The sequence below is a fragment of the Tympanuchus pallidicinctus genome, unplaced genomic scaffold (assembly GCF_026119805.1).
Source record: "Tympanuchus pallidicinctus isolate F22 unplaced genomic scaffold, pur_lepc_1.0 scaffold32, whole genome shotgun sequence".
Lineage (NCBI taxonomy): Eukaryota > Metazoa > Chordata > Aves > Galliformes > Phasianidae > Tympanuchus > Tympanuchus pallidicinctus.
The window spans coordinates 3500058-3512753 of NW_026294750.1; the positions used below are offsets into that span (position 1 = coordinate 3500058).

At 49.3% G+C, this 12696-nt stretch overlaps 1 protein-coding gene across 1 annotated transcript in view; it reads right to left on the minus strand.

The window, feature by feature from the left end:
* Positions 1-12696, minus strand: part of NFASC (neurofascin) — an 80302-nt gene that overhangs the window by 38875 nt on the left and 28731 nt on the right. The window contains exons 3-9 of the mRNA XM_052698523.1: positions 8291-8455; positions 6516-6533; positions 6131-6236; positions 5715-5911; positions 4957-5079; positions 4587-4757; positions 2914-2964 (exon numbers count right to left, since the gene is read on the minus strand). Coding sequence (XP_052554483.1) covers positions 2914-2964; positions 4587-4757; positions 4957-5079; positions 5715-5911; positions 6131-6236; positions 6516-6533; positions 8291-8384 — 760 coding nt within the window. The 5' untranslated portion in view covers positions 8385-8455. The remainder of the gene's footprint in view (positions 1-2913; positions 2965-4586; positions 4758-4956; positions 5080-5714; positions 5912-6130; positions 6237-6515; positions 6534-8290; positions 8456-12696) is intronic.

The following is a 12696-nucleotide window of genomic DNA, read 5'->3' on the forward strand; positions in this document are numbered from 1 at the left end:
CATTAATAAATGGAATCATTACTCTAGATGTGGATCAGTGAAGACAGCGTGGGATGAGATGGTCTCGAAAGCAGCAGTAGCAGAGGTGGAGGTTATGGGATTAGGACGTGGGGTGGGATGGGTGGGTTTGACACAATCTATTTGGGCAAATAGAGAATTGGGGAATGCCCACCCTGGGGCAGGAGCAGGCTCTTGGGGTCCTTTCCTGCTGGCCCAAATGCTTCATTAGCCAAACGAGCTATTTGGGAAATCTCTGAGCTCTGATACAAAGAAAAGGACTGGGAAGATACAGGGGAGAGAGAGAGCAGAGACTGTTTTTGGAACTCAATCAGGAAAAGCTCGTGACCAGGCCCCTCAAGAGAAATTAAAATTAATAATAGTAATAAATCAACAGGAAGGAACTCATCCCTTCAGACTGACTCCACATCACTGGGGAGCAGCCACACTCACGCACCACTCTGCTCTCACACACCCACATGTTAGCAGCAGGAGGTGCTCGTCAGAGGGTTAGTTAATTACTTGATTAATGGATTACCAGGGGCAGGCGTGCTGCTGTTTGCTCGCCTGCTTCGGAGATGCTGGTTTTCCTGGTTAGGATCACCGCCCATGTAATGCCCTGCAGATCAGTGCTGAGGTTTCAGGTCTGTGTTTATCAATCATTTTATGAGTGAATATTGGCTTTTATCTGCCAGCAACATGTAGCCCATGTGAATGGGCCATATGCCTCAGTCCTGCCACGAACCATTTGCTTGGGGCACAACGAGAAGAGATAAGCAGCAGCGCAAGCCAAATTTTACGAGCCGTATATTAATGATGAACATTAAAACATAAGGGAGATAAATTAGTATGCTATCCACTTGTTTAATAAACCTAATGACAACACTGCTTAGCTGATAAGCTTTGCCTTAGCACAGCACTTTAAGTAAATATTTTGCTATTTCTAATGGGAAGAGGCCTGCAATGATCTGGGGCAGAAGTTCCAGCTCTGATCTCATGGCACTACAGCTGGAAGCTGTTAAACAGCAACGTCTCACTCCTCCACATGGGTGGAACTGACTGCAAGAATACATTCTACGGCTATTCACTGGAAGCAGAGCTCAAGAATGTGCTCTGCTTCTAATATGTTACCACTACTGATCCCACCTCTGTGGAATTGGACCCATTCAGCTGCAGAAGGGATATTCCAGAAACTGCCAGTGTCCCCTCCCCAACATCCCGACCTGACAGCACATCAGGTTGTGCATCAACCCGCAGATTGTTTCTGCTAAAGGCAATGATAGAAATATGTGCATCCCAACACATCCATCTCTCGCCTCCTGCCCCGCTTGCCCGCCTGACAACATCCCACAGATTTGCCAAAACAGCACAAATGAAAAAGGACAAAAGATTTTCATTTCCATAAGAAGGTGATGAACTTCAGCTAATGAAATTCCCAATTAATCATTCTAGACCTTTTATCTCCCTGGCTGACATCCACCTCCCTTTTCCCTGAACACACCAACGCAGCAGGAGATGAAGGCACCCCCTCCCAACCCACGAGGACTGCAGACACCAGAACATGAAGGCATTCCTTCCACAACACAACCATCCACGCTGCTCTGTGCTTGGAGGAGCTGCATGTTGTGTTTAGAGGAGATCCCACCGCCATGTGCCCACCAGGAAGGCATCTCCTCCCACGTGCCTCTCACTGAGGCGTCATTCTGTTTATGGAATTCACACTGATGTTAATTTTGCTTGTTTCACAGCCATTTCTGTGAGTGTTGCAGACCATGCCCAGCCCATTTGCTGTCCCCACTTCCTCCAGTTATGCTTCACGCTCAGATCTTCCAGAGGAACCTCTCACCCAAACCCCAGCTCAGCAGGGAACGTTGCCCCATTGCAGAAATATGTGAGGAGTAAGGGAGAAATCCCCATGTTTTGCAAAAAAAAAAAAAAAGGACATTGCAATGTAAGATCTGGCTAATCTCAACCTTTTGGAGGCAGCAAGAACTTGGGCCTTGCTCCCAGGCAAAGCACGTGCTTCAAGCAGAGACAAAAACCAAGAGGCCAATAGCTGCTAAGCACCACCTGAACACATTCACGTGGCACAGAAGGGAAGAAATGGCAGATGGGCAGAGAGGAAAGCCCACTGGTTCCTGGGGATGCTCCCAGCAGCGTGCTCCATTCCCCCATGCAGACCCACCCCATCACCTCCCCAACACCTCCCAGCTCCTCACAGGAGCTGTGAGCTCATGTGCCAGAACAAGAGCTGATGGGATATGGCTAGTGAGCATGTTGGGGATGGGTTGATGGTTGGGCTTGGTGATCTTAGAGGTCTTTTCCAACCTTAAGGATTCTATGGCTTTGGGATGTGTTGATCACATAGCCTCCAGGGACAGCCTCCCTGCTGGGGTAAGTGGAAAAGCACTCAGCACAGGTATAACCGTGCCACAGAGAAACAAATGGCTGGGAAAACCAAATATTTGGATTCTTCCTCCTAATGGTCAGTGCCCACGCTTGGCTGCAAGCACAGTAGGTGCTCATTCTGAATGCAGACAAAGAGGGATGGTGGCTCTTGTATCTCAGTCAGGAGGACGAGGCAGTGGAGCCAACCACCAGCTTTCCCACTTAGCCCTGATCCTATTAAGCCAAATATCTCCGGAGCTGAGCTCGGTGTATCCAATTAATTAGCTTAGCCCTCGATCATTTTTAAGATGTCAAAACTCGGAGGGGATTTGGGCTGCTGGGCTGTTCCCAGCCCACTTTTGGTGACGTTTGGGGGGGACGAAGCACAGAAAGGACCACACGCACACATCGGGGCTGTGCATACGGGGATGCTGCCGACGCAGCCCACGCTGGGTTAGCACAGGATCAGTCAGGTTAGGCACAGGGGGTTACAAACGTGAAGGTCTCCAGAAGCTGCTGTTGACTCACCACTGTACATGTCAGTGTGATTTCGTAAGGACGTTTCGTTATGGGGTTTCTCTGCAATAAACAAAAGACCGTGAGCATACCGAGCGGCACAAAGCAGCGGTGGAAAACAGGGATGGGGCTACATGGGGACCAGGGAGCACAGAAGCAAACAGAGGTGCTCGGAGCCTTAGGAGACAAACAGCAACAGAGCACAGTGGTGCGGGAGGGGAAGAGAAGATTGCTTTCCTCCTACGAGATGGAGAGACAAATAAACGCGTGATAAATATCACCTAACTTGATCATAAACGTTTCCTCCAAGTGTTTTTCCTTTGGTATAAAGGCAACGTTGGCAAGAATTAATTCAATTTGGGAAGAAAATATATTTTTTTCTCTCAGTTAACTGTGAAATAAGCGTGCTCCTGCTATTTCTTTCCAGCACAAAGAATGGGCTGGATGCACCGAGGCAGCAGTGTAATGATGCAGAAAGGCATGGAGAGGGCGAACAAATAAAAACGATAACAACAATTAAGCTTTAAGAGCATAATCTGCTGTAAAAACCCCTTTCAATTCCCAGGTAATTGAAGCAAATTGTGTTATATGCAAAAACAGCAGCTCCTCATAACACACCGCTCTCCCTCACTGACAATTGCTGACACCTAGGCGAGCACAGCCACTAATTGCCAACAGAGCTCCACTGGGTAATGAGCAAAACAGAGAACACCCAGGGCACAGCCTGGGGCCCAAGACACAGCAGAGATGCTCCACAGGAAATCCTTCCAGGATTTCTTTCACTTCTTTTTCTGGAGCTGGACCAATATACCAGGCTGAAAACGTCTGAGACCCAAATGAACACAGGTTTTTCGCTCTCCACTTTGAGCCTGAGCTCATTCAGGGCTCAGTCCTTCAGTACGAGGCAAATTTTGGCATTATTCAGCCAGGTTCTCAACCAGATAACAAGTAACCGGAGCGAGTTACATGTACACCTTCCTCACCATTAGAAAAGTGCCCATTTGTAGTATTTGCTTTGCTACTTCTCGTGCTTTGCACAAGGAGAAGGTGTTACACCAGAAGTGCAGAATGCTCCAAGCCCAGCCTGCTGCTCACATCACACCTCAGTGCCAGGTATCAGAACGCTTTAATAGTGTTACCTCCTATTAAGCAACAGATGAAGCTCCTGGTGCCAGGAATTGGGAGCCAGTGTCCCCAGGCCCCTGAGGCTCTGCTCCCCCTGCTCCCACCTCCCAGAACTGTTCATCAGCTCCTGGTCATGGTGAACCCCAAGACTTGTTGATCAGCAATGAACAAACACTCAGTCCCCCCCATGCAGCACCATAGGGCGTCCCCATAAACCTAAACCTGGAGCAAAACACGGCTATCTCCAGCCATCCAAATTAGGGAAAAATCACTTGTTATTGCATTTCTCCCTAAGGATGGAGGGAATACACCATCCATGTCCATCTCAGAAACTCAGCAGTACCCACACTGAGCAATCTCTGCAGCCCTGAGGCACTGCAAGGGAACAAGCCATGGAGTCAGTCTGAGTCCCATCAGTTCTTAACCGGACTTCTATCCTGATCAAAACGAGGGAAGACACTCTTTTCTTTGGTAGGACTCAGAGCTGTCAAAGACTGAAAGGAGAACCCTACCCAAGAGGTTGGCAGAGCTCCATCCTGGCTGACAACCATGACACTTACTGGTTTTCACCTTGAGGGTGTAGGGATTTTTCTGCTGGATGGTGTGGGTGAAGTGGAATCGTGCATTGCAGCTGTAGTCAGTCTGAGCATCCTGCAGCATGACATTGGAGAAGTACAGGTCACCGTTCTGGCCCTGGGAGACACGCTTGTCCTGGTGGATGGGCTCCATGGCTGCAAGGGAACAGGCATTCAGTTAACCAGGACCTCCTGAACACGTGAAGGCAAAAAGCAACTCCCAACTTAAACCATGCGTTGGTACCACCAAGCTGTGAACTGGCAACGATGACTCCAAACGTATTTATTTCAAACTAACACTGCAGGTGCTTGAAGGGAGTGAGGGTTCATGGTGGAAAGGGTTTCCCCAACTCACAGCTGCTCATCCAGAAGATGACAGGAGGAGGCAGACCAGGAGGCGGGTTGCACTGCAGGCTGAGTGGAGAACCTTCGTCAACCTCAATGACATCCACCTTCTCCTTGGGCCACAGGGGAGATCCTGCCACGAGAATCACAGCACTGCATGAGGAAGGTAGGTATTCACTCTGAAGATCTCCTCCCTTCCCACCGGACCTGGCCTGGTTTCAATGGAATGGCCTCAATGCAGAGAGAGGGAAGCCTTATTTCTGTGTGTGCAAGTCTTATGGGGAGCAGCTGAGAGAACTGGGATGGTTCAGTCTGGAGAAGAGGAGGTTCAGGTGAGACCTCATCTCTCTCTACAGTTCCCTGTAAGGAGTTTGTAGCTAGGGGGGAAGGGGGGTAGGATATCAGGAAGAGTGGTCAGGCACTGGCGCAGGCTGCCCAAGGAGGTGGTGGATTCACCATCCCTGGAGGGGGTCAATAGCTGTGGAGATGTGGCACTGAGGGTCATGGGTAGTGGGCACAGCAGGGATGGCTTGGGGTTGGACTCGGTGATCCTAGAAATCCTTTCCAGCCTTAATGATTCTATGATCTTGACACAGGCAACGGATGACAGAATCACAGGGTTGGAAGTGACCTGAAAAGACCACGAAGCAGGCTGGGATGTCTGACCACTGGATTCTATCTGTGCTTTTACTACAAAGCATCCATAGAACCGTGGAACTTCCTGAGTCTGATTTCTGCTGCTCACCCCACACAACTGTGCTTACTCACTGGACACCTGGAGGTGGATTTTGCTGGACAGTGCAGTGCCAAAATCGTTCCTGGCGAAGCACTGGTATTCGCCCTCGTAGTCGTCTGGCCGCCCACCTCCATGGAAATCAATGACCAACGTCCCCGACCGCCTCCTCATGGACACCTTGGGGTCCTTTGCCACGTTGAAGAACTTCCCGTTCCGTGTCCAGGAAAAGCTGTCAGGGTGGCAGAGAGATTTGTGAGGTGACTGTGGGCTGTATTTCCCTGGAAAGAGCCTTAGTTGGGTTATGCAAGTGGCAACTGGCATCTATGGCGCTGGTTTTGGGGACAGTGTGGCCAACTGAGATCTGCTGTGCCCAGAAATGCCAGCACCTTCAGAACCAGTGCTAACAAACCACACAGCTCCAGTACAGGAGCAATTCCGGGGCACTTACGTGGGAACAGGATTCCCTTTGGCTTCACATTCGATGAAGATGTTGTCTCGGGGGTCAACGATGTAGTCCTTCACAGACTGCTTGGTGATGGTGGGGGGCTGAGGCACTGCAAAGCAAATGGCAGCAGTGAGATGAGCTGCGTGAGAGGGAGAAGCCTCTCTCTGCTCTCCTGCAGCAGATCTCACCAGGATTCTGACACCTTTCCCAGTTTGTGGTCCAAAGACTTCCAAAACCACAAGCAAGCATGGAGCGCATGCTATTTGTCACCAGCCCTGTGCACCACATATACCTTGCACCAAAGCACAGCTGGCACCAGACCCAACCCCTCCTGCCATTTTGGACATGCAGAGGACACCACCATGTTCACATAGAAGGCAGCACTTACATTCACTCTGAATACTTGCTGTTATTTCCAAAGTGCAAGCGTAATGAAAAAGAAGAAAGAAGGGTTAATCGAGGGGCTAACCCCGATAAACACACATTATGCACACAAACATGAAAACAAAACACTGTTATTGCAGAGTCTGCAAATCCTACATACGACTGGTTTAACAATTCCAGCATGTTCTAATCCACCTACTTACAGTTATATAGCAGGAAACACTGGTGAGCACTCAGAAAATGATGGAATGATAGAATATCCTGAGTTGGAAGAGACCCATAAGGACCACTGAGTCCAAGTCATTGTTAGCTGCTAACAATGTGCAGCCTCTGGGAGGGGTGGGGGGGTCCAAAGAGGGCATGAAATGAACTCTAGTGTACCAATATCTATATCCCATATGTAGATATATAGGTATCTATCCCATATATAGATAGATATTTATATCCTCCAGCATCTCCAGTGCTGGAGGTGATGATGCTCTGCTGTGAGTCCATGCTGTGCAGCAGGGAGGTGACTGAAGAAGCGGTGAGTTGCAAAGACAGGCTGCCTTCAGCAGTTCTCCACCAGCTGTCAGCATTTCCCTTACTTTTCTAAGCTCATATTACACATAAGCATCAAAATCACTCTTTTTTGACAGAAAAGCACAAGAAGGAGCAGAAGACTGCTGTTTGCAGACCTACTCAGTCATGCCCAATGGCTCCCATCTATGTACTGACTGCCTGCACATCCAAGCTGTGTTCATCTTGTCAAATTCCCAAGTTGGGAACAAAATTGCCAAGGGCTGACCCTAGGGAACAAAATTATGTTCATCCACAATCATTTGGAACGGAGTAGAGCACGAACTCACACTTAAGTCTTGCACAGATAAGAGATTGCATGGGACCCCCACCTCAAGCTTTCAGTCGCACAAGTATTTACTTTCCCCTCAGCAAACCAGAGATTTCCCACTCTCTCTCTTCACGTTGTTTCCAAAGAACCCTGGTGCTTCAGCCTGACTACAGACAGCAGCACAAAGCAGTGCTTTTTCCACTAATGCACCGCTCGCCGGAGGATTTCTGTACATTGCACTGTCAGAATAGATTCCCTGCAGTTACAGGCTGATTATTATTAACAGCCTCTACAGGAGGAAGCTGGGACACTGAGAAATTATGAAACTGGTATCCAGACGAGTAGCTGGAACAGAGCCTCTGAGCCATGACTTAGCAGCTTGCTCTCAGTACAAACCTTCATCCCAAGCACACCCAAACGAGCCACACATTTCCCAGACACCAGCCTGAAGATGCTGCTTAGCAGAAACAACACCCCTTGTCCCCTTCCTCCTCACTCCATATCCTCAAACTCTCTGAATAAAACATAATAAAACATAACTCGTGTCTCATGTTTAACCAAAAGTCCCAATAGAGACAAAAACTGTAGGATGCTCCACTTTAAGTCTGTAGGCTAAAGGTTTGCTGGGGATGGGCTTCTCTACCAGCTTGGTGTTCTGCCCCTTTTTGATCAGTGGCTGCAAGTCCTTTGCTCAGCTTTCGAGTCAGCAATTCAGGTGGATTTCTGAATGAAATGACTTAAAAAGTGACTTAAAAAGAAAAATCTCCTAAATGTTTGGTTGGAGCAGGAGAGATGCCTGGTGTGCGTATCTCTTCACTCTGCCTCCGCAGCCCTTCAAGCAGGAAACCATAGAATCACAGGCCTTGGAAAAGACCACTGAGATCATACAACCCAACCATCAGCCCATCCCCACCCGTGCCCAGATTTAGAAGGAGTAAATCAGAACTTACAATCCAGAGGGACTTCGATGGCGTTGATGAGGTGTTGGAGGCACAGAGCAAATGCAATCCCTGCACAGGTGAGCTGGTGGCTGTGCAGGACCATTTTGGATGTCAGGATAATGCTATGACCTCACCTGCTCCCCCCAGGAGAGCTGATGGCTGTTGGGTCCTCAGCTGCAAAACACAAAAAGCCAGAGGTCAGCACTGCTATGTCCTGCATTTCTCTTCCTGGGACAGAGAGTCTGCAATCTGAAAATATTTGTACAGAGGGACAAAGGGTGTTAATGGTGCCAGAATTATTTTCCAGGCCGCGTTTCCAGTACTCAGCCCATGGTCGCTCTCCTTCCAAGGCATTTTTTGTTCAGTCTTTGTGGTTACCTGTGCTCAAACCCCAGAGTTCTGTTGAGTTCTCCCCAAGGAATGTTGGAAAATTGCCCTGAGAAGTGAATGCTGAACCATGTGGGCCCCGCAGGAGAAAATCAGAAGGATGGTTTGCTGTTTCACAGAACCATAGAAATGCAGAACCACGGAATCATAGCATGATTGGGTTGGAAAGGACCTCAAAGATCACCTCCTACCAACCATCCCACCGGGGTGCAAGCCTCTAAACCAGACGAAACAGGCACCAGATGATGTTGCCCAGGAGTCAGGAAGCTCATAGCTGAATTTCATGCACGAGACCGAACAAACAGTAAAACCCAGCTTTCATTCTGGTCTGAAAACAAAGAGTTGAATTCCACTGAAGGAAGAACTGCAGAGCCAACGGGAGCCCAAAAGGTGCTCCAGCACTGCTGATGGCCATTCCCCTTCCCAAAAGAGCACTGCCTGCTACACACTATGGGAATATTTTTGGACAGACGAGAGCAGACCACAAATGCAGCATCTCTTTGTGAGCTGCTTTGCCTCTATTTTCCAGGAGGCAACGGGGCTCCGAGGCTGTGTGGGGTCAGGCAATGGGATGATGCCTTCACCCCTGCACACATCCAGGAGCCTGCAGGGACTGGCAGCACATCGCTTGGAGTTTTCATAGACATCCATTTGATTTTGCTGTTAATAAGCCCACAGACAAACTGCAGATTAAAAGAGAGTAGAAAGGAGGATGAATTATCTTATCTGTACAATAAAATTCCCCGTAGAAAGGCTGCTGCACCACAGAGGTGGCATCACAGCTGAGTTACAGCTCTGTCTGTAATAGAGCTATAACAGCCGGGCAGCAGACATCCAGACAGCTCTCAGCTGAGAGCAGAAACAACGCCAGGGCAGCAAACAGTGGAAAATCCCCAGCGCTGCTCCTTCCCATCTCTGTGCAGCCCTGCACTGTGCAGGGACGGCACAGACAGGAGAGCAGCACAGAGGCCATTTGGCAAGCAAGGAGAACCTGGGTCATGAAATATAAATCAGTCCAGCTTGGGCTGCTGCTGCTGAGCCCCAATGAGGCTGATGTGGGAGGAAGGGGGCTCAGGACAACAGACAGAAGCCGGTGACAGGTACTGCAGGGAGCCAAGCTGACAGCTGTCAGCCAGCTGACAGCCCTGACACATGGCCTGCACAGCTCTCCTGCACCCCAGGCAGGGGCACAGCCAGTGCAAGGCAGCTCCTGAGAACGTTTTTCCCATTGCCCCTATGGAGAATGGGCAGTGTTTTGTCATCCTTGCAGGGTTTTGCCCTCCCTAAAGGAGATGCTGCTCCTGCAATGCACCCTGGAATCATAGAGATGTCTGGAAGACATCACGGTTATTCAATAAGAAGGGATGGGTAAGGAGGACCCTGTGCATCCTTCCCAGACCAAATATGCAGCCTGAGATTTCTGAAGTGTTAACAGCAAGATGTTCAGCCCTAAAGATTTACCGTGAAGCATTCCTGACCCTCTGCACACATCTGAATCTCAAGGATGGTCCAAATGAGAGCCCAGAACACATCCCCATCCCTGGGCTGAAGCCCAAGCAAAGTCACCAGCCCTCTGCGTCCCCGTTACACCAAATTATGGGTTGCAAAGGGGCTCAGAGGGGAGTTCTACTTTGATCTCTTTTTTTTTTTGCTCATTCAAAGGATTTTCCAATCCAGTCACTGCAATAAAAACAGTTGAAGGACAAAATAATTATAGGACCGGGTCAGTAATTAAAGTTATGTCCAGGATTTCCACAGCCCTCAGGGAGCAGGTCGTGCTGAACGAAGCCTTTCAAATTACTTCTTTAGCTTTCTGTCTAAGGGAAGATATCACTGTGATCTGTGGTCTTCATTATTTAGAGAGCTTCATTTCTCCAGTTTCAGCTTAAAGTGAGTAATGGATAAGCTGGTTTTATGCCTCTCTGTTACTAAGCAATAGTTTGACTTACTAACTAAATCAGCCAATACTGCAACCGGATATTTAGCAAGGCTGAGATTTGTAGCATCCTTCCTATGCTCACATACTGGTGTTTCACATAAAGAAACAGCACAAAATGCTTTAAAACTTCCTTCCTTCCTTCTGTTGTGTAAGGCAACAGGCACTTGAATACCTCTATGTGCTGCTTTGAGGTCAGCCACAGTGAAAGCAGTGTCTGTGACACGAAGGAGAAGGATCCTGGCAGAGGCTTGGGAGATGTCTACATACATGTGTGCATTAAATGGAAATGCAAACAGGACTTAAAGTCCCTTCCAACCTAAGCCATTATAGGAATCTATAACTGAGTCCAAGCACTGGTTATATGGAGTATACAAAGCAGGCAGCTGTGCATCCAACTGATGGACACATCCCAGCCATCGCCACGTGTGCTTGGACTGGAAAAACAAGGGCTGTGTGAATCAGAAGGGAGATTTGCAGCAGTGCTGCACTGAGGGGATGGGAGCCATGGGGACTCAGCTGATCTAGACCAAAGGAAGAGCAACGTGGGAGCAAAGCGGGGACCACGTGAGAATGGCTCAGGGAGGACAGCCTGTATGGCACGTGTGACCTTGCATCCACGCAGAGCATTGTCAGCACTGCTAATCCAAAGAAACACGAACAAATAACAAAACTCACAACAAAGCACGCCCAAAGATCATCCCTGCCTTTAGGGGAGCAACAGCCAGGCTCGTTCCAGGGCAGCTGTGGGTGCAGCAGCACAAAATTTGTCACCGTGCCCATGTGTGTAGGTGGGCTGCTGGGGTTGGGAGCTGCAGAACAGAGCCTGCACTGTTGGGAATGTGGGCAGTAGGGGAACTGTCCCAGCACAGAGGGATGGGGCCCATAGCAATGGGTGTCTGGGGATGTTCCTGAGAGTGTCTGACAATGGGAGATACCCGAGTTGGAACACAGCTCTCATCCAGTGATGCTGCTGTAGAAGAGGATGGGGAAATCCAGGTCCCAGCTTTGCTTTCCCCTAGCTACAGGCAAGGCAGCAGCAGGATGGACTCAGATGCTTTTTACCCCAATACTCCTTCATGGTTCAGAAGGGCTTTTCAACTTGCTGCTTTGCATTTCCCTAATGTCCTGCTCTCAAGCTGTTAGTCTGGGTTGGGAAATGTATCCCTGATCTTGCTCTAGACCTCCTTCAGATGTTGTGTGAACATCTTTCACTGAGGAAAAGGATAATGAACCCCAGGGCAGGGCCTGTGAAACTGAAGGTTGTTCCTCTTCGCAGGCAGAGGGAAAGAGTTCAAAGCAAGAAGGCAAAAATTTGACGCACTCCAGGGGATGGTGGATAAACTGATGGGGCAATTCATTCCAGGGCTGAGAACACAGCTGGTGGGAGCAGCTGGACCAGGATGGGAGCTGAAGGCTTAGAGAGGAATTGTGCTTTCCATAGCAAAATGAGCCAAATCTGGAATAACAGCGCAGCAGTTAAGCAACTGCCCAAGGGTTGCACGGATTCAAGAGGAGGTGCAGAGAATTGGGCTGTCGGGTGCTAATGCAGCCCAGCAGAGACCAACGTGGCTCTGTGGAGCTCTGCTGTCCCCCATCAGCAGGGGCAGTTCCCCACCAGATGGCTGCAATTTGCCTGCATTCCCACTAGCTGTGCTGGGAAGTTGGGTGCTGCTGAAACCAAACCTGCCCAGGTGCCATCGCTGCTCATTTCCCTGTTTGTTCTGCAGAGAGCTTCACGCTCTCAAGTTTCTGCTGATGGAAAGACAACGCTCATACATCCATAATTAAAACACACAACATAACCAAGCACTTCATTCATAAACCACTCAAAATTCTCAGTGAAGATGTGAGGGCGATGATCCCATCACAGAACAGATTCACCGTGGGCAATAGCACAGCTCCTCAAGGGCTCTGTGATGGCAGCCTGACCCTGCTCTGGCCAAGCCCTGGCTGTGGGAGGCATTCCCAAGCCACATCCCCACAGCACACCAATGCCTTCCCCACTCCAGGAGTCCCAGCCTCACTGCACTGCTGTGCTTTGCTCTCCTCTGGAGAAAGGCAGAGCTGGGGAATTTCCCCTGGGTACAAA